Source organism: Fusarium sambucinum, chromosome III, assembly GCF_050947815.1.
Source record: "Fusarium sambucinum isolate potato_lamoka chromosome III, whole genome shotgun sequence".
NCBI classification, from domain to species: Eukaryota; Fungi; Ascomycota; class Sordariomycetes; order Hypocreales; family Nectriaceae; genus Fusarium; species Fusarium sambucinum.
The window spans coordinates 7,506,114-7,525,860 of record NC_139292.1 but is presented as its reverse complement, the minus strand read 5'-3'; the positions used below and the strand labels follow the sequence as shown (position 1 = coordinate 7,525,860).

General features: G+C 41.3%; 6 protein-coding genes across 6 annotated transcripts; 4 read left to right on the top strand and 2 right to left on the bottom strand.

The window, feature by feature from the left end:
* Nucleotides 1-428: 428 nt before the first annotated feature.
* FSST1_012674 (uncharacterized protein) lies at nt 429-913 on the top strand (the record flags this gene model as incomplete). The annotated part of the gene is made up of 2 exons (XM_083235920.1): nt 429-445; nt 502-913. 2 exons carry the CDS (start codon nt 429-431, stop codon nt 911-913), a joined length of 429 nt encoding a protein of 142 aa, XP_083082370.1.
* Nucleotides 914-1,352: 439 nt separating this feature from the next.
* Nucleotides 1,353-2,685, bottom strand: FSST1_012673 (SMP-30/gluconolactonase/LRE family protein; the record flags this gene model as incomplete). The annotated part of the gene is made up of 2 exons (XM_083235919.1): nt 1,353-2,321; nt 2,374-2,685. 2 exons carry the CDS (start codon nt 2,683-2,685, stop codon nt 1,353-1,355), a joined length of 1,281 nt encoding a protein of 426 aa, XP_083082369.1.
* A 717-nt stretch (nt 2,686-3,402) lies between these two features.
* Nucleotides 3,403-6,877, top strand: FSST1_012672 (CoA-transferase family III domain-containing protein; the record flags this gene model as incomplete). The annotated part of the gene is made up of 3 exons (XM_083235918.1): nt 3,403-3,890; nt 3,942-4,903; nt 4,956-6,877. 3 exons carry the CDS (start codon nt 3,403-3,405, stop codon nt 6,875-6,877), a joined length of 3,372 nt encoding a protein of 1,123 aa, XP_083082368.1.
* Nucleotides 6,878-7,283: 406 nt separating this feature from the next.
* Nucleotides 7,284-9,801, top strand: FSST1_012671 (transcription factor domain-containing protein; the record flags this gene model as incomplete). Its single annotated transcript, XM_083235917.1, has 7 exons — nt 7,284-7,290; nt 7,423-8,067; nt 8,122-8,396; nt 8,451-8,646; nt 8,701-8,822; nt 8,883-9,055; nt 9,099-9,801. 7 exons carry the CDS (start codon nt 7,284-7,286, stop codon nt 9,799-9,801), a joined length of 2,121 nt encoding a protein of 706 aa, XP_083082367.1.
* A 237-nt stretch (nt 9,802-10,038) lies between these two features.
* Nucleotides 10,039-11,758, bottom strand: FSST1_012670 (major facilitator superfamily domain-containing protein; the record flags this gene model as incomplete). Its single annotated transcript, XM_083235916.1, has 5 exons — nt 10,039-10,874; nt 10,930-11,224; nt 11,283-11,315; nt 11,380-11,530; nt 11,586-11,758. 5 exons carry the CDS (start codon nt 11,756-11,758, stop codon nt 10,039-10,041), a joined length of 1,488 nt encoding a protein of 495 aa, XP_083082366.1.
* Nucleotides 11,759-12,174: 416 nt separating this feature from the next.
* Nucleotides 12,175-13,301, top strand: FSST1_012669 (putative cyclase-domain-containing protein; the record flags this gene model as incomplete). The annotated part of the gene is made up of 4 exons (XM_083235915.1): nt 12,175-12,347; nt 12,400-12,493; nt 12,554-12,692; nt 12,748-13,301. The coding sequence occupies 4 exons, from the start codon at nt 12,175-12,177 to the stop codon at nt 13,299-13,301; spliced, it is 960 nt and encodes a 319-aa protein (XP_083082365.1).
* Between the last annotated feature and the right edge of the window lie 6,446 nt (nt 13,302-19,747).

Here is a 19,747-nt window from a genome sequence, read left to right as displayed (position 1 = left end):
TGCATATTTAATAGAGCATCTGCCTGATTGAATATAGAAAAGACGACTTGCTCTAAAAGAAGAACCTCTAGGACAGATAATGCAGTTGCTGACATCTAAGCGCAACATAACACGCATATACAGGGCTAAGACGCATGTCCTTCCCTAACAGAGAGATCCCAGGCAGTACTACACCTCAACAACTATTCGCCATGAAGACCACAAACATCCTCCTTTTTCTGCAGTCGGCTGTCGCTTGCGCAGCTTTCACACTGCCAGACAATATGCCCAACGGTGTATACCATGCGCACGTGAATGCTCAAGGCCTTGAAGTCACGGAAGGAGTCACTGTTGACTATAACACCACTGTGACTCCCCGGACAACTACGCGTCAACTGAAGTCTCTTGAAACCAAAGACGAGGGTGGATGGGATCGAGACTAACCAGAAATGTGGTGTGGATGTGGGTATGTAAACTTGAAGTCTTTCTCAGCCCTGGATGCATTACTAATTAGTATTATAGTCTGTCTATGGACCATGGAAACTGCGCTACCGCTGTCGATATGCTCAAAGCACAGTTTTCCAACTCCGATGGCGGTGTGGGCGAGCTTACTCAAGCCTGGTATTCCATCTGGGGTGACGTGGTAAGCTTTACAGATTGTTTTCAAGTTGGCGGCTTGGTGTTCTTTGCTAACCACTTCAACCTGGTAGGTTGCATTCTGCTGTGCAGACGGTTTCCTGTCATGGCCTCCAGATATGCCGATTATCTCGGACGCATCACCGATCAGTGTGGCTGGTATGTGCCGGGAACATTTTCTCCGTCTAGCATCGGTCTGTCGTCTGTCGACTGTGGATACATGAATTATTCTCCTGACCTTGACTTCTGTGGTAATGCTGAAATTGGCCGTCACATGGGTGACAAGTCGCATTGCTGAGTGTGTGTGTATTTGTAAGCTTTCAGGATGGCAATTGGAGGTCTTTCATACAATATCACCAGGTGTATTGGGATTTGGTTACAGTAGCTGCGACTTCATTTTAATAAGAGAACTATTTACATCACGACACTGTCATCCCGGGAGTGTGGTCCTACTGACAGCCATATCTAAATGTGGCCTTTATGTAGTTTACGATAAGCTATCATTCCTGCTATGAGACCATTGGCAATTAGTCCAATGCTCTAGAGCTCAAAAAGCATATAAGACGTTTCGTGACCACACTACTCGTGCACAATGCAGTATTTCTTTATGCAGTTTACGAATTACCAAGTCTCGTGATGAAGTTGCATTACGTCATTGGTTGAGGTCCCAAACCTCCTCCAGAAACATATGTCAAAACTGATCTAGCATGCCTCATTCAAACCAGCTATCACAATATCTAATAGCTTTGAGCATTCCTAGCCGAGAGTTCTACCACATAGATGCTGTTACGGCCTTGAATGTACAGTTTATTCTCGACAAACTGCATGTTCACAGCAGTGTCACCCTCCTTAACCTTGATCTTGCCCAACAGATTTCCATCGTTACTCCATACATCAACAGCTCCAGCCACGCCGCCGTATACCCTGCCCTCAGCATCGACCTTGATACCGTCAGGAAAACCAGCATCGTCACATGTGAACAAGCGCACAGGAGGAAGAGTAGATCTCTTGTTGATGCCGTCGAACTCGTAAATGTTGCGATTTCCATCGACATCAGCAGAAGTGAACCCACGTGCCGTAACGTAGAGTTTGTCATTCTCCTTGTTCAAAGCGACGCCATTGGGGTTCACAAACAGACCGGTTCCCGCTCCAGCAACCATGCGGACATTACCAGAGGCCATGTCCCAACGCCAGACACCATTGGCCATTTCTGGCTTGACCGTGTCGTTGAAGTTGTCATAGCCGTAATAGCCATCAGTGAAATACGCAATTCCTGACTTGGTGATGACAACGTCATTTGGAGAGTTGAAACGATGACCCATAAAGTTATTGAGAACCACTTCGGTCTTCAAGGTCTGGGGATTCATCTTGACAATACCACCCGGTGTTGTGTAATTCCCTTCTTGGGTCCAGTAGATACTGCCGTTGTGATAGTATGCCCCATTGGCAATGGTCAATGCAGGGTCAGGGTAGACCTTCTCAGTGACAGGCTCTGAGCCGTTGAGACTTGTGCGCCATACCCATGGCAAGACTTGCATTGAGTACCCTTCTTTCGGAGGGTGTAGCTCAGCGACAAAGATACAGTTACACTCAGGCGCGTATACAGAACCATCATGAACCAAACGATTGGCCCACTCGGGACCAGGAGGAAAGTCAAAGATGGACTTGATCTCCTTTGGCTGTGTGTAATCGCGAATGTCGAGAATCTGGATGTCGACAAGTTAGCGGGCTGTAATGCTTTGGATGGATCTGTCTCACCTCGTAGAATTCCGGGTCAAAGGCAATAAAGTCGGCATGCTTCAGAGCCTCAACTGATCTGTTTGCAACATTCTGGCTGTTGGTATCATTGATGACAGTTTCCCAGTAAGGCTCTGTCACGGCCCGGTTAAAGTCCTTAGCTGGAAATACGTTCAAAAATGCAGGAGGAACTTCCACCACAGACGGCCCAACAAGTAGTGAGTCAGCAGTACTATGGGTGGTACGGGACTTGGTGGGCTTCGGATATGCATCTACAAGCGTAGAACATCCGACTAAAAGCAACAAGGAAGAAAAAAAGCTTATAATAGACATGTTGAATATGTAACCACGGCTCTTTGACAGGCAGATGGATGGAGTTGACGACTGAGACACAGTTGTTTAAAACACATTCAGGCACATTATATACATACATAATAATTGATCACCATCGTAGGATCCTTTGATACTTGTACACTGATGCTCATCTGACTACTTCGTTGAGGCTAATTGCTCAATAGAACAAAGTCTTAGTCGGTATCTTCCCCACGGCTTCGCTGGTCGATCACCACGATGCAGTCTTGATTGTGCCCAGTCTAGTGGGTAGCAGAAATGTTGGCCTCCTAAGTCTTAGGGTATCAAAATAAAGAGTCTAAGGACTATAGCATAAGGAGCATAAAGTGACCTGCTAATTTCGTCTCTTATGCTTCTAGCGGCCAAGTTTTCTGGTACCTTGATGCAAGAAGAGCCAAGTTCGGCCAAGAATGCGGGTCAAAGAGTTCTCCGTTCATAACGTGACTTCGGAATCATACCGGCAAGATACCGAGTGGCATTACCGGGTTGAAACCGATCATACCGAGTGCCTGATCGTCCTCGGCATCAACTCCGTACAGTAAGAAATGTCGCATGTATATCGTCGCAGCAATATCATAGGCTCTTCTTACAGGTGCCTTTAAACATTGTGTTCTACCCCAGCTTCATGCATGCTGCATCATCTTCATTTCCTGCATCACCCCTCACTTCCACTCCAGTGCTTTACCACACACTGCCAAGATGGAGGTTCCCGAATTCAGCATCCTTACGCCTAATGCCATGCTAGGTTATGGCTACAATGTTGAGCATTTCTGGTATGGTATTCAGAAGTTCAAACCTGCTGCCATCATCGTCGACAGTGGATCTACAGATGGTGGACCCTACAAGCTGGGTATGAACAAGATGACCTGCGGCAAAGGCTCGTATATCCGAGATCTGGAGCCCATCCTCACAGCATGCTTCCATCACAAGATCAAGGTTTTGATCGGCTCGGTGGGAGGTGATGGTAGCAACAAACATGTCCAGGAGATGTTTGACATTGTTTCCTCGATAACACAGCGTCTTGGCTTTTCCTTCAAGATCGCGACTATCAATGCCGGTATGGACCGGGAGTTGATCAAGTCAAGAATCGAGAACAACAAAGTCAGCCCCTGTGGACCGGTGGAGCCCCTTACCGCCGACGTTGTTGACGGTGCGGTTGATGTTGTATCCCAGATGGGTGCTGAGCCGTAAGTTAGCTCAATCTCTTCATACAGAATATCTACTAACCTCGGTAACAGATTCATGGAAGCACTCAAGGGGAACCCTGATATCATCCTTGGCGGAAGATGTTACGACCCTGCTCCATTTGCTGCGTTTTGTCTTTCGCGAGGCATCTCCAGCGGTGTGGCCTGGCACATGGGCAAGATCATGGAATGTGGCGGCATTTGCGCCATCCCCAAGGGACGTTCCATGATTGCGACCATGCGCTACGATTCTTTCGACCTGACACCTCTGTCACCGGAAGAGAGATGCACACCTTTGTCTGTCGCTGCTCACACCTTGTATGAGAAGACACGTCCAGATCGTCTACCTGGTCCAGGTGGTGTCCTATGTCTTGATAAGGCCAAGTATGAGCAAGTGACTGAAAAGACAACTCGTGTATCTGATGCTGAGTTCCTGGAAACACCTTACCAGGTGAAGCTCGAAGGTGTCACCTTTTTGGGATATCGAACCATCTTTATCGGCGGCATAAGAGATCCAATTCTTATCAGCCAGATTGACGATTTCCTGGAGAGAGTGCGCCAGTACACACAGAACTTATTCCCTGAACTCGACAAGTCGGACAGCTGTCGTCTCATTTACCATGTCTACGGAAAGAACGGTGTCATGGGCCCGCTGGAAACACAGGCTGTGGCCAATCCCCACGAGATCGCGGTTTTGGGCGAGGTTGTCGCTCCTACGCAGGACATGGCCTACACCATTGCCAACAACGCACGAGCCTCTATCCTTCACTTCTCGTATCCGGGTCAGATCGCCACGACCGGTAACTTTGCCAGTCCGCTGTCTCCACATGAACAGGAAGCTGGCGCAGTCTTCAAGTTCAGTCTCTACCACCTCGTCGACCTGGAAGATGGCGAATCTTCGTCGCTGTTCCCCATCACATTCAGGGACGTTACCTCGGACGGTAGCCCAACGCCTGCCATGTCTCTATCCGCAGAGTCGCTAGAGACTCTGGAGAACGGTAAACTGGCTGTTATTGGTAAGTCCACATTGCATGTCTTGTATGGAACAGGTGCTGACATCTACTGCAGAGAAGAAGAAGGTTCCATCACGGAAGGCCAGAATGGAAGAACTTGCTCGCATCATCCGATCCAAGAACTCTGGTCCATTCGAGATGACCTTTGACATCATGTTTGACGATGAGGCTGTTTACAGAAGAGTCAGAGATGCCAATATTCTCACCAACGACATGGTGAAGTCATTGTACTGTGTCCAGGATGACGAGATCCTGACCAACATGTTCTTTGAGCCAGCTCTTGCTTGGAAATGCACCATCAAGAGACCATGGGCTCAGGGTAGTGTTGGTGAGAGAGATACTCTGGGAACACAGCAGCACGCTCTTTTGTTGGGTATCGAGGTTCCTGAGGCAAGCACTGCCAATGGCGACGCTGTCAAGGCGTTGGATGGTCATGGTTTCCACGTGAATGGTGTCAATGGATCACACAATGGCATCAACGGTGTCAATGGTATCAAGCACATTCCTCAACCGCATCTGTCTAACGGAACCACCATCACTGGCGTTGATCGCACCTCGTTTCTTTCTCGCGACATCGTCAACGACATTTGGAGAGGCCTCTCACTCCCTCCCGCTGCCCTCGACTCTCTTCTTCTCCCCGGCGATGACGGAAAGCCAGCACTTCCTTCATCCTACAAGATCGGATCATTGGCACAAAGCACCATCGCTCTGTCCGGATTATTAGCAGCTCTGATCCATGCCAAGCGCAACGATGGTCCTGTGCCCAAGGTGACTGTGCCTCAAAAGCACGCTGTCATTGAGTTCAAGTCAGAGCGGCTCTACATTCTTGACGGTAAGCCAGCGCCGTCTCCTTGGGGTCCTGTCGGTGGCTTACACAAGACCTCGGACGGGTTTGTCCGTATCCACGACTCGTTCCCCAACCACGGGTATGGAGCTCTGGAGTTGTTGGGTTTGCCATTGACGGCTAGCCGTATCGATGTCACCAAGAAGACGCAAGATTGGGCCAGTATTGACCTAGAGTCTGTTGGTTTGGAACGTCGCTTGGCTATTTACGCTCTACGATCTTACCGTCAGTGGGACAGGTTACCTCAATCCAAAGCGATTGATGATTTCCCGATCGCGTTAACCAGAATCGCATCAGCGCCAACAGGGTTGTCTCCTCGTCTACTACCAGGCAACGACAAGTGCCTTCGTGGCCTACGCGTTGTCGAGATGAGTCGAGTCATTGCCGCACCTTTGGCTGGTAAGACTTTGGCTGCTCACGGCGCCGAAGTCATCTGGGTCACAAGTCCAGGACTCCCCGATCTACCTACCATGGACCGTGACTTTGGTAGAGGCAAGCGCACTGTCCACATCGACGTCAACAATGTCGATGACCGACAACGATTGAGGGAACTCATCAAGACCTGCGACGTCTTCATCCAAGGCTTTCGACCTGGAAGTTTGGCGGCCAAGGGATTTGGGCCTGATGAGGTAGCATCTCTGAACCCACGCATTGTCTACGCTTGCATGTCTGCATTTGGTACCAAGGGACCTTGGGCGGGACGACGCGGCTACGATTCACTTGTTCAGACATGTTCGGGAATGAATGTCTCAGAAGCCGAGCATTACGGTGCTGGGGAAGCAGCTCGGCCCACACCGTGTCAAGCGCTTGACCACGCGGGTGGCTACTTGTTAGCTTCAGGCGTGATGGCAGCTTTGTACCGTCAGTCTGTCGATGGAGGTTCGTATCGCGTCGATGTTTCACTCGCTGGTGCCATGAAATATCTTCGCAGCTTGGGTCAATACGCTGGTAAGACAGGTTTCGAGGCCGATGACTACGAGAAGCCTACGGATGTGGAGATGTACCTCGAGACGCATCAAACAGGCTTTGGCGAGATGAGGGCTGTCAAGCATAGTGTCAGCGTGGAGGGATTGGAGCCATCTTGGGATGTCATGCCGAAACCACTTGGGAGTGATGAAGCCAAATGGCTGTAGATTGTTATTCATAGTTTAGCATATTCAATTGTGACTTTTCACTGACATTTACTTCAAGCAACGTCCAACTCGTCTTCATGTTCTTAACTCATTGTTGTTTGTCCGTGTTGTCTCACTCCATACCCTGTAGCCTCGTTCTCCATGTCGGCATCTTACCGATCCCCAACCCCGCACGCTAAACCCGATCACGAGACAAGCTGGAGTTCTGCGGAATGTGCATTTGCAATTGGGGAAGATTTCTCAAGACAATTAATTGTATAGCCAACGGACATTACAGAGGAAACGATGGAGGAAGACTCCGAGATGCCATCTGTAGCAAGTCCAGCATCGTCGGAAGCAATTTCCTCCGAAGGTCGCCTTCGACAGCGTCAAGCCCGAGGGTCCAATCGTCGAGACCCACGTCGTTATGGATTGTGAGTAGAAGAACCGGCAAGATGCCGCTGCTGGAGATCATGGGCTAACATGTGCTGTTACCAACAACAAAGCGCGTGCCAAGTCAGTCTCATCATCCCCTAGCAATGACTTCCAACGTACAAGCTAATTAGTAAACATATTCCAGAGCTGCAAGTCACGCAAGATTAAATGTACTGGAGAGCAACCTACGTGTAGAGCTTGCGCCCGATCTGGCAATACTTGTGTATGGCCTGCTAATAGTCAGGTTCGGGATGATCAATCCGAGGCTCGTATACAGGAGCTTGAGGTGGCTTTGCAAGAGAGTCAAAGGAGGAACGCGCGGCTTAGTAGTGAACAATGCGCTACAAGACCTATCAATGCAGTAGATGCCAATTCCATCCATGATAACACGTCACCTGCGGCATCTTTACTCTCAACTGGCGATGGACGTACAAGTACCATTGATGCCACGATCTGGTCGCAGGTTGGTATTGGAGAAGATGGCTCAATCACTTACAATGGTCCGACGAGTCGCTTTCATGCTGGTTCACTGACAGGAAATGGCCCGTCACCAACAACGAGGCAAGATCCTGTGGGTGAAGATCAATCTTTAGCATCTAAGTCAGCCCATGTTGAGCGTCTGCAATCTCAGTACGACTTACTTGACACGGTATGGGTTCCATTAGCCAAGTCCAAGTCCATGGCTGCGTATGGTATAACTAACGAGATGGGTTGGCAACTCCTCGACATGTACTGGACTTGGCTACACCCATTGCACAATTGCATCTATCGACCAGGTTAGTTGGTACCTTCTCTTTCCTCGTATTGATGACATGAGCTCAACATGTCAGTTTTCATCATGGACATGGCGTTGAATGGCACATACTACTCGGAGTTCCTGTTGATGTCAATCTTTGCCCTGGCGGGTCGTCATCTTGGTCGACAAGAAGGCGATTCCGTCGATTCCAACATGGGAGATCGATTCTTCACTCGCGCCAAGATGCTGCTGATGGACGAGCTGGACAACGCTAAACCACGGATAACGACCATCCAGGGACTGCTTATCCTTGGTGGGCGACAATGTGCCATTGGAAAAAGCTCTCAAGGATGGCTGTTTACGGGCATGGTAGGTCTAATGTGTGGTGTTGTTGTTATTTTAATGGCTAAATGATGGCTCCAGGCAATCCGAATGATGGTGGATATCGGGATCCATCTGAATGCAAATCGAATTGCGGAACTAGAGAGATCGACACCATCCGAGATTGAGGCCAGGAAACGATTATATAATTCGGCATTTATTTGGGACAAGACGCTCAGCCTCGCACTTGGACGACCACCCTCTTTGACAGGATCACCCTATGGGCCGAACGAAATATGTGAGCTGTCAATCATCCGACATTCTCAATATACACACTAATCTCTATATCCAGTTGATCACTACGACGATAATCGTAGCTGGCAACCCAGCGATGCCGACATTACTAACCCTGCCTTCAAGCCGACACCCATGTACAACACAGCAACCTTCTGCGCGTTCTGCCAACTTCACGTGGTAAGGATACACCCGAAACAGTGGTCAGCCAGAAACCATGCTCACAAACACGATTTGCAGATCACAACCGATATGATGAGGCTTCTGTTCGACCGCGCCCATCTAGAGAACATCTACCCCGAGATTAAGACTCTGTCAGACAGATTGATTGGATGGTATGATGAACTACATGCGTCTCTGAAGATTGACGAGGGGATGATCCAATGTCCACCACCGCATATTGCGTCTTTAAAGTGAGTCACTTCAGTGCTATGAACGACATGGCTGACGACATAGTTTTTTGTACCACACTCTGCATATCCTCATTCTTCGACCGCTCCTCCATTCGCCCAATGCTTCACTCCGAAAGTCGTCCCTCCAGACATGCGTCAATCACTCGAAACGGATACACGCGATCCACGATCTCTACACCAAGAGCTTCCCTCATCGTTTGATGACCTACCAAGTGAGCTACTGTGTATACACTGCAGCCACTGTGGATGTTCTCGACATGAGACGCTCCGAAGCTGGAGTCCGAATCGACGCTGCGCGACGCCTTGGCATGGCTGTTCGAACTCTTCAAGAAGAAGCAGAACACACACCTGGAAGTGGTCGGAGCTTGGATACAATCAGACGTCAGCTGACAGTATGGGAAGTGGATGCTCCTCCAGGTACCGTACAGAGTGACTTCGGTAGGGGACATGGTACTAGTACAGAGGCCGAAATGCAGATGTCTAGTAGAGTACAGGGACATGAGCAAGGCGGTCACTTGATGTCTCCACAGCCATTACACTCTTCACAGGTACTAATCGCTACAGATTACGGAAACGGGGGGCCAGCCAATGAAGGGGCTTCTGGCTTCATGTCAAGATACCAAAGCCCTTTCAGCTTCGGAATGCTAGACACTGGAGCTGGCTTTCACCCCGATTCTTTCCCATGGGACATGACTGAGATATTCGGCAATTCACAAATGTATGGAGTTGGAGAACAGAATGATTAAACAGCTTAGTTTTGAATAATATGTATCTCAATGTTGGAACTACGGTGAACTATCCAAACTTGATCACCCTCATGTCTTAGGATGCTTCACAGCTCCCTTACCACCACATCCCATCCATACCACACCGACTACCAAGCAAATTAAAGCGTCACAAACCTGCAATCGTAAACGTTGAGTCGTACACCACCATCCACCAAAGACTCCCACAGTTCGAAGTTCCATTGCACCGCCATGTTCTTAAGGGACATATCGGTACATGGGGTGAGCGTCACCCTTCTCAGCGACATCAACGGGAACATATCTGGCATCGCTCTTACCGTGAACCCGATCACGATGGCGGTTCTGCAGACGAAGACATGCGCTCAAAACAACCGCCACCAGAGAAGCGGCGAAAAGAACTCCAGCACAAACCCACATGCCTTTCGAGTAGTACGGTCCGCTCGACTTGGGGAACAGGCGAGCACCCAGAATAGGTCCACACTGGCCAAACATGCCAAAGATAGCAAGACCAGCACCTCTCTTGGAGCTGGAGCCTTGGTTATCTGTCACCCAAGTGAAGGTCAAAGCGACAGCAGGGAAAACACCAGCGCAGACAAGGAAGGTAGCAAAGTAGCGGATGGCTGTGGTGTGAATGACAGCCAGCAGGATGTATCCAACCGCGCCAACACAGCAGAAGAGAAAGACAAAGGGACCACGTTGTCCCACCTTATCAGATAGCATGCTCATTCCGACACAGACAACAAATGCAGCGATGTAAGGGCAAGCAGAGAGACCCTGCGCGTTGACAGAGGTGTATCCCATGTCCTTCAGAATAGTAGGAAGATAGGCGGGGAGAGACCCGAAGGCAGTGTTGAGGCAGAAAATGATAGAGGCTTGCATGTAGTTCTTGTAGTCGTAAAAGGCAGCGAAAACCTGACTAAAGTTCAACTTCTTCTCGGTGTCTTCTCCTCGACCTTTGATGGCGCGTTGGCTGATGATCTCGTTCTGTCGTTCGGTGAGGAATCGGCACTGCGATGGGGACGCTGGGAGGTAGTAGAGGGCGACGAAGGCGAGGAACAAGGTTGGGATACCCTCTGTGACAACATTGTTAGCTGTGGTTCATGAGAACGCGTCTTTTGATTGACTTACCGACGATGAACAGGAGCTGCCAGTTGTGAATCTTGGTCTTGGCCTGGACGATACCGTACGCCAAAGCCGAGGCAAAGCAGTTGGCAAGCGGTGAGAAAGAGATGAACAAGCCGTAGCGCAGTCCCATCTCTTGTCGGTGATAGAAGAATGTCAAGTAAAGCGCAACAGCAGGGACAAAGCCAGCCTCAAAGGCGCCGATTAGAAGTCGAAGAGCCATGATTCCGGCAAAGTTTGTTGTTGCGGCTTGAAGGATACTGGCAACACCCCAACCGAAGGCCATGCAGAAAGTCCAGAGCTGTTATCATCAATGTCAGTATTCGAGCGCGCGTCGTAAATCGGGAGGTAAAAATTACCGGTAGTGGCATGAACTTCCAGACTAGAATTAGCTGGTGAAGAGACGTTAGCAGTTTGGTCAAGGTTTGCCGTGGATGGAGGACAGCGGGAACTTACCCAATGGAAACAGATGTACGCGATGTAGTACGCGGTCACGATCCAAGAGTAATCGTTTGATGTGATACCCCAATCCTTACCCATACCAGCAGTGTATGCATTTCCGATGTTGCCACGGTCGATGTAAGATACCAGGTAAAGAGATCCGACCCTGTTGTCAATTATCAGTAAGTCCATTGGTTGTTGGAGTAGTAGAGGTAACTCACAAAGGAATCAAGCACCAATCAAGCTTGCGAAGAGCCAAACGCTCCTCCTCAGGCGTCCAACGACTTTCAACATCGTTTGCGCCCACATTCTTCTCATCATATGGAAGATCCATGGTCTCCAGATGCTGAGAATCTTGAGTCGGCTTGACAGAAGGCACGTCTTGGTGAGCCATGGCGTAGAAAACAAACAAGCTTCAAGAGGTTCTTTAGCAATTGACTTGCTGGTTTCTGTCCTTGAAGGTGAGGATCGGACTTGAAGACCCAGGTTGAAACATCCTTTAAGTAAAGGATCTCACAACGCGTTTCCCCAGAAAACTGGGGTAAGATCTGGGGTAGAGTACAGAGTGCACGGTTGGCAAATTCCGTGATGGAGTTTTCTGCGCTCGGGGCTTGACCTAGTCATGGAACTTGGGGTAGTGCCGGAATCCTTGCCCACATCGTTCGGCTTGATACCGACCGCCCAAAAAGGAGGTCTCGGCATCTCCACGAGATGCCGAATCCTCGCCAACATTCCGGTGGGACAAGTATTGTTATGATGGACATGTTCTGGCTGGTCCGTGTTGGACAATACAACAGTCATTGAACAATAATGAGTGAACGACCTGCATTCGGCCAATTGCCTCTGCGGAGCGGTGACCCAAAGTACTCAGCTTGGGGTCTCTGGGGACCGAATGACGAGCTAGGAACGCTCAATCATTTGACACCTACCGTTACCCAAGATGCTATCAAAGAGATAGTTACCGGAGAACACATTGTACTCAAGTAAGTAGTTGCTAGAGTGGTGTCAATGCGATGTGGTAACTAACAACTACAGTTTGTCGATCGATGCGTTCAAACAGCCCATGAACCCCGTGCGAAAGCCATGCCGACACCACATAATTGCCAAAGGCCACGCCAATGATGACGAGGTTAGTACCTGTCTCAATTGACAAGATGTGTTTCCATAAACTCACACACGCGACGATCAGCTTCATATCAACACTCAAGGTTCCAGTCATTGGGATGGCCTGCGGCATTACCCCTACCAAGAGAGTTTCTTGTACTACAATGGGGTGACCCAGGAGGATATCTCTGGAGCTGCCCCGAATGACAAGATTGGCATCCAAAGTAAGAACGTCTTCATCACTATGCTTTTGCAACTGCTGACCTTCTACACCTACAGACCTTTCGAAGCGCGGTATCGTCGGACGAGGAGTTTTGCTAGACTGGGCCACATATGCTAACGACAAGGGGCTCGACACAAAGTCTCCCTTCGATTACTTCGAGATCCCTCTGTGGCAATTACAAGAAGTTGCATCACAACAAGGCGTGGAATTCCGACCGGGCGATATCCTGTTCATCCGCACAGGTTGGCTACAAGAGTTCTGGAAGCTCAACCAGGAGGAACAGATGGGGTTATCTCGACGGGAAGTACGGTCATCATGTGGTGTTCAAGCCTCGGAGGAGATGATGCAATGGCATTGGGACAACCAATTCGCTGCCGTCGCAAGTGACACCGTTGCCTACGAAGCTTGGCCTAGCAAGAGACCAGCTGGTGTTGCTCTGCATGAGGTTTTCCTCAGCGGTTGGGGTATGCCTATTGGTGAAAGCTTCGATCTCGAGACTTTGGCGGAGAAGTGTCGGAAGGAAGGACGCTGGTCTTTCTTTATGACAAGTATTCCTCTCGATATTCCTGGGGGTGTGGCAAGTCCGCCAAACGCCGTAGCAATCTTGTAGTAAAATCTTTGAATATTTTCCAGAGAAAGTATGAGGAACAAGTAACAACCTTGATGTTTTTGTCGTTGGATTCTTTCAGATAACGTGCTGCAGACAACAATGGACGTTCAGCGAATGTGGCGCCGTGATTGGTGGAGCTTCAAGTCACGTGCAAGTGTACTCGGTTAGATAAAACAGCTCAAATTTCCCCTCTTTATATACCTAGTGAAATTAAAGGCTCGTTAAATCCCCTTCGGTATACTCTATTCTGGGGAAATAACTGCTGACAACTGTAAATTTGATAAGCATCTGGCTATACAATAAATCAGAACTTGGCGTTTCAATATCGGAAGAACTTCGGTACTGTAGTCTAGACTAACTCACCGCTTTGCCATATACCCCTCTACCCCGCACACCTTTTCTCACCTTAGAGCACTTTTTTATATCTTTTATTTTAAATATAAGAAAAAATAGCTATAAGATTAATTTCTTAATAAAAGTATTTATTAGCTTTTAAATATTCTTATATAGCTTTTAAATACTTTATAAAAATTTTATAGAATTATATATATATTTTTAAAGTAATAAGATTTTACTTTTTTATAGATTTAATTTTATATATAAGTATAAATATTTAATTAAGCTATATAAAATTATATAGTATTTTCTTATATAATATATAGCTATAAAAGACTATAATATTTAAAAGAGAATTTAAAAATATATATTATTAAGCTATATATTAGCCTTATATCTTAGCTACTTCAGGCCCTTACTATTATTACTAAGCAAGATAGTATTAATAGTATCCTTTTTACTAAGGAAATAGCTATTAGAATAGTTATAGATATTACTATAGAGGCTTCTTCTTTTAAGAGGTATAATACTATATAAGTTCTGCGGATTAATTAGCTATATAATATAGCTAGTAGCAGATAGACTAGGGATTAATTAACTGCCTTAGTATTTAAATAAGTAATTATTTAAAGGTATTTAATAGGTTATAAGAGGAAGAAGCTATTATATATATAGAAGCTTTTTTTATTACCCTTTTATTATAGAGTTTAAGTTATATTAATTATCTTATTAGGAAAGTTAATTATTAAGAGATATTTAAGTTTAATATATTAAGTTCTTAATCTATATAAATCCTTTCCTTAGTTTAAAATACAGTTTAAAATTTTAATATCTTAATATAAGTTTAGCAATAGAATTTTAAGGCAGTATATTATATAACTATATTAATTTCTATAGAGTTAACTTCTACCTCTGGGTTAGCCTGCATTTTAACTTTATTTATTATAAGTCTTCTAATATTTAATCTACCTTGCTATAGCTATACTAATCTTTTTCTCTAGCCTAATATAATCCCCCTAGATTAACCTTTAATTAGCCCTATTAACCCTATTAACTCTATATATAGCTTCTATTACTTATAAGGCCTTTAATGCAAATACCCTTATTACTTTAGCTACCTTAATAATATCCTTTATAATCTTATTTTTAATTAACTTAATAAGATTATTAAAGACCTTATTAGCTTAGGCTACTTATAACCTAAGGCATTAATATTAGTCCTTATATCTATAGTTAAAATTAACTTTCTTAAGGAAAGTAACCTTATTATTATAAATATTAAAACCTTTTATAAGCCTTTTCTTAAAATCCTTTAAATACTTAAGCTTTTACTTAAGTATTATTATTATCTAGCCTAGCTTATAGATTTAAAAATGCATTATAAAGAGTAAAAGGAGCTTATAGCTAAAGGCAATTAATTTAATAAGGCTATAGTTATTATTATTATATTAAATCTCTTAAAGGTATTTAGCCTTATATTTTAGCTATTTTAAGCCTTTATTATTATTATTAAGTAAAATAATATTAATAATATCCTTTTTATTAAGGAAATAGCTATTAAAATAGTTATAAATATTACTATAAAGGCTTTTTCTTTTAAAAGGTATAATACTATATAAATCCTATAGATTAATTAATTATATAATATAGCTAATAGTAAATAGACTAAGGATTAATTAACTGCTAGCTTAATATTTAAATAATAAGTTTAAAAGTATTTAATAAGTTATAAAAAGAAGAAGCTATTATATATATAAAAGCTTTTTTTATTACCTTTTTATTATAGAGTTTAAATTATATTAATTATCTTATTAAAAAAGTTAATTATTAAGAGATATTTAAGTTTAATATATTAAGTTTTTAATCTATATAGATTTTTTAGTTTTAAATTTATAAGAAAAACCTTAAGAAAACTTAAGCTTTATAAAGTATAAAGTAAAAAATAAAAAAAATAAAATAAATCCTTTAGTTTTAAATTTATAAGAAAAACCTTAAGAAGACTTAAGCTTTATAGAGTATAAAGTTAAAAAAAAAAAAAAAAAAAAAAAAAAAAAAAAAAAAAAAAAAAGCTATATATTATTATATTTATTATTATTAAATTATTATATATACTTTTAATTATATAATCTTATTTAATAATAATATATATTTTTCTTTATTTTTATTATTTAATTTAAGTATTATAATACTTTATATAAAATATTTAATTTTTTTATATAAGCTTAAAATAATATAAAGTTAAAAATATAAAATATTTTATTATTTTATTATTAAAATTAAGCTTATCCTTAGTTTAAAATATAGTTTAAAATTTTAATATCTTAGTATAAGTTTAATAATAGAATTTTAAGGCAGTATATTATATAACTATATTAATTCCTATAGAGTTAGCTTTTACCTCTAGGTTAGCCTATATTTTAACTTTCTTTATCCCTAATATAATTCCCTTAGATTAACCTTTAATTAGCCCTATTAACCTTATTAACCTTATATATAGCTTCCCTTATAAGGCCTTTAATATAAATACCCTTATTACTTTAACTACTTTAGCAGTATCCTTTATAATCTTATCTTTAATTAATTTAATAGAATTATTAAAGATCTTATTAGCCTAGGCTATCTATAACCTAAGGCATTAATATTAGTCCTTATACCTATAATTAGACTTAACTTTCTTAAGAAAAGTAATCTTATTATTATAAATATTAAGACCTTTTATAAGCCTCTTTTTAAGATCCTTTAGGCATTTAAGCTTTTACTTAAGCCTTATTATTATCTGGCCTAGCTTATAGATCTAGAAATATATTATAAAGAGTAAAAGGAGCTTATAGCTAAAGGCAATTAACCTAATAAGGCTATAATTATTATTATTATACTAGGTCTCTTAAAGGTACTTAGCCTTATATCTTAGCTATTTTAGGCCTTTGCTATTATTATTAAGTAAAATAGTATTAATAATATCCTTTTTACTAAGGAAATAGCTATTAGAATAGTTATAAATACTACTATAGAGGCTTTTTCTTCTAGGAGGTATAATACTATATAAGTCCTGCGGATTAGTTAGCTATATAATGCAGCTAATAGCAGATAGACTAGGGATTAACTAACTGCATTTAAAGGTGCTTAATAGGTTATAGGAGGAAGAAGCTATTATATATATAGAAGCTTCTTTTATTACCTTCTTATTATAGAGTTTAGGTTATATTAATTATAGTCTTATTAGGAAAGTTAGTTATTAAGAGATATTTAGGTTTAATATATTAGGTTTTTAATCTATATAGATCCTTTAGTTTTAAATTTATAAGAAAAACCTTAAAAAGACTTAGGCTCTATAGAGTATAGAGTAAAAAATAAAAAAAAATAAAAAATAAAAATAAAATTAAGCTTATATTTTATATAAGCTTATATATTATATATAAATAAAACTTAAGCTTATATATAAGAAATATAAATAGTTTTAAAGTATTTATTATTATTAATTTTATATTAATATATTTTTAATATATTTTAATTTATTAATATAAATATAAAATTTATAAGAATATTTAAAATATTTTAATTTTTTTTTTTTTTTTTTTATTCTATATTCTATAGAGCCTAAGTCTTCTTAAGGTTTTTCTTTTAAATTTAAAACTAAAGGATCTATATAAATTAAAAACTTAATATATTAAACCTAAATATCTCTTAATAATTAACTTTTCTAATAAAATAACTAATATAACTTAAACTCTATAATAAGAGGGCAATAAAAGAAGCTTTTATATATATAATAGCTTTTTCCTCCTATAACCTATTAAGTACCTCTAAATGCAGTTAATTAATATTTAAAATATAATATAAAATTAAATAAAAATATATAAAATAATTCTTAAGTATATTAATATACTTTAAGCTTTAAATATACTTATATATATTTTAATTATTATAAAATATATAAATTTAATAAATTATATAACTTTAAAGAAGAAATTATATTTTTATTTATTATATATTACTTTATATTTTAATTATATAACCTTTAAAGCTATATAAAGTTAATATTTAACTTATATATATCTTATATATAATTTAAATTAAATTATAAATATATTATATAATATTAATAATTTTTATAAATATTTATTTATAATTTATATAGAAAAATAAAAAAATCTTTTATTTTACTTTTTAAAAGCTATATAAAATAATATATAGCTTACTAATAAAAATTAAAATATTATTTTTATAAAATTAAATACTTAAAGTTTAATATATTTATATTAATTTATTATTAATATAGCTATATAAGCCTTTTAAAGTTAATTTAAAGTAAGACTTTTTTATATAGAAGGTATATAGGGTAGAGGGGTATATAGTAAAGCGGTAAGTTAGTCTAGTTAGTTATAATATCTCATTAATACCGAGAAGGTCCCCGGTTTAAGCCTGGGCAAAACCTTACTTTTTGCATTATGCAATAGTTAGTTACTTATATGTCTTTTTTAGGTTTTATACTTAAATATATACCTTATATCCTTTAAAGGACTCCTCTGATATAAAACAATTTAATAACAGCTAGACCTAGATAATATTAACTTAATAAGATATTTTAAATACTTAATAATACCTTATAATTTATTATAATATAACTAGAGTAATATATCTATATAGGAATAATACAGTAGTTAAATAAAAGGTAGTAAATTAATAGTTATTTAATTATTTTAGTATAACTAGGCCTATTTAGTTTTTATAAATTCTCAGTAAAAGTTAATATATCTATGCAAATTAAATGCATAAGTTAATAATTATAATAAATATAAAGAATAATATAAGTCTTAATATGTATTTCACTGACCTTAAAACACTGTCAGTATTAATGCAAGACACAGTCTTTCATTAAATCTCTAGTCTACATACTAGGTAGGTATATCAGGTTCGCCTAACTCGCCTTATACTCCTTAATCTGCTTCTCAAAGATTTCCCCCGCAATCCCATCTGCCCAATGTAGATAAAATGTCCGCCATCCCTTTGATGAGAGGGAGAGTATAAGAACCAGTCAGTAGCACTATCTCGTCCCCTGCCATTACCTGATGAGGAACCAGTGCAAACTGATTTACCAACGTCCGTGCCACTCGAGCGCCATTAGAAAATCGATTGTCGTCGTCCAGGGCACTACGTAGCCAGGCAATACCCTCATAAGACTTGCCACTTATATTTCACACTAAGTATCTGGCATACGGCTAATCTTCGTTGTCCGCCACCTCCCGATGGCGTTGTAGATTACAGCAGATGTTTTTTCGGAAAGTCGTCAAAGCTCTCTGCATAGCTTTTATACTTCCCTGAAACTATAACAGCAAGGTTGAGCTGAATAAACACTCTCCCTACCCTGATTCATTCGAGTGTATTCCAGATTTTATTAGAAATTCTGGTATGATAGAAAGCGCTAGCTAGGTTGAGGAAGGTATTGGACTCCCTACGGAATAGGGGTTCCAATACTTCAAACGCGTTGTTAAACATTTTTTGAATATACTGCAGGAAAGAACGTATACCTCTATCAGTGTGAAGGTTTAGGCTGATATCCGAGATGCTGTCGATGCGAAGGGAGTTCATAAGCATACTTCGATCGTTGGTCGATAAATTCTCGAATCATCCAATATAATCTTTTAATATCGTCAGTGACCGCACATGGTATACACAAATGTTGACGTGGGCACCAGATGCGTCTGCATAATCTGGACAATTTGGTATCCAGGGGGGTAGTGGCAGTTTTAATAGATCTCCGTTCGACAATTCTGCGTAGCCCAGGAATTTGAATAGCGCAACGAGAAGTTCTTTTGTTTGCTCCACGCCGAACTCATTATCAACATCTGCAACAGATACGCTGTCATCGTATCATGGTGATATATCCAATTAGCGATGCCGCATAAGGCGTATGTATGATCCTTTGGGTTAATAGCTCGGAATAACGCGCCCTCCATCCAAAAAAGCGTAAGTCATGAATTTTTTAACAGATACAGTGATATAATTTCCGTAGAGTATGTACATTTCGTACCGTCCCGAATTGTCCAAGACTATTCTCTATCAATAGTTGTTTATGCGGAAGATCTCTGCGGTAGACTCGTCGATGCATA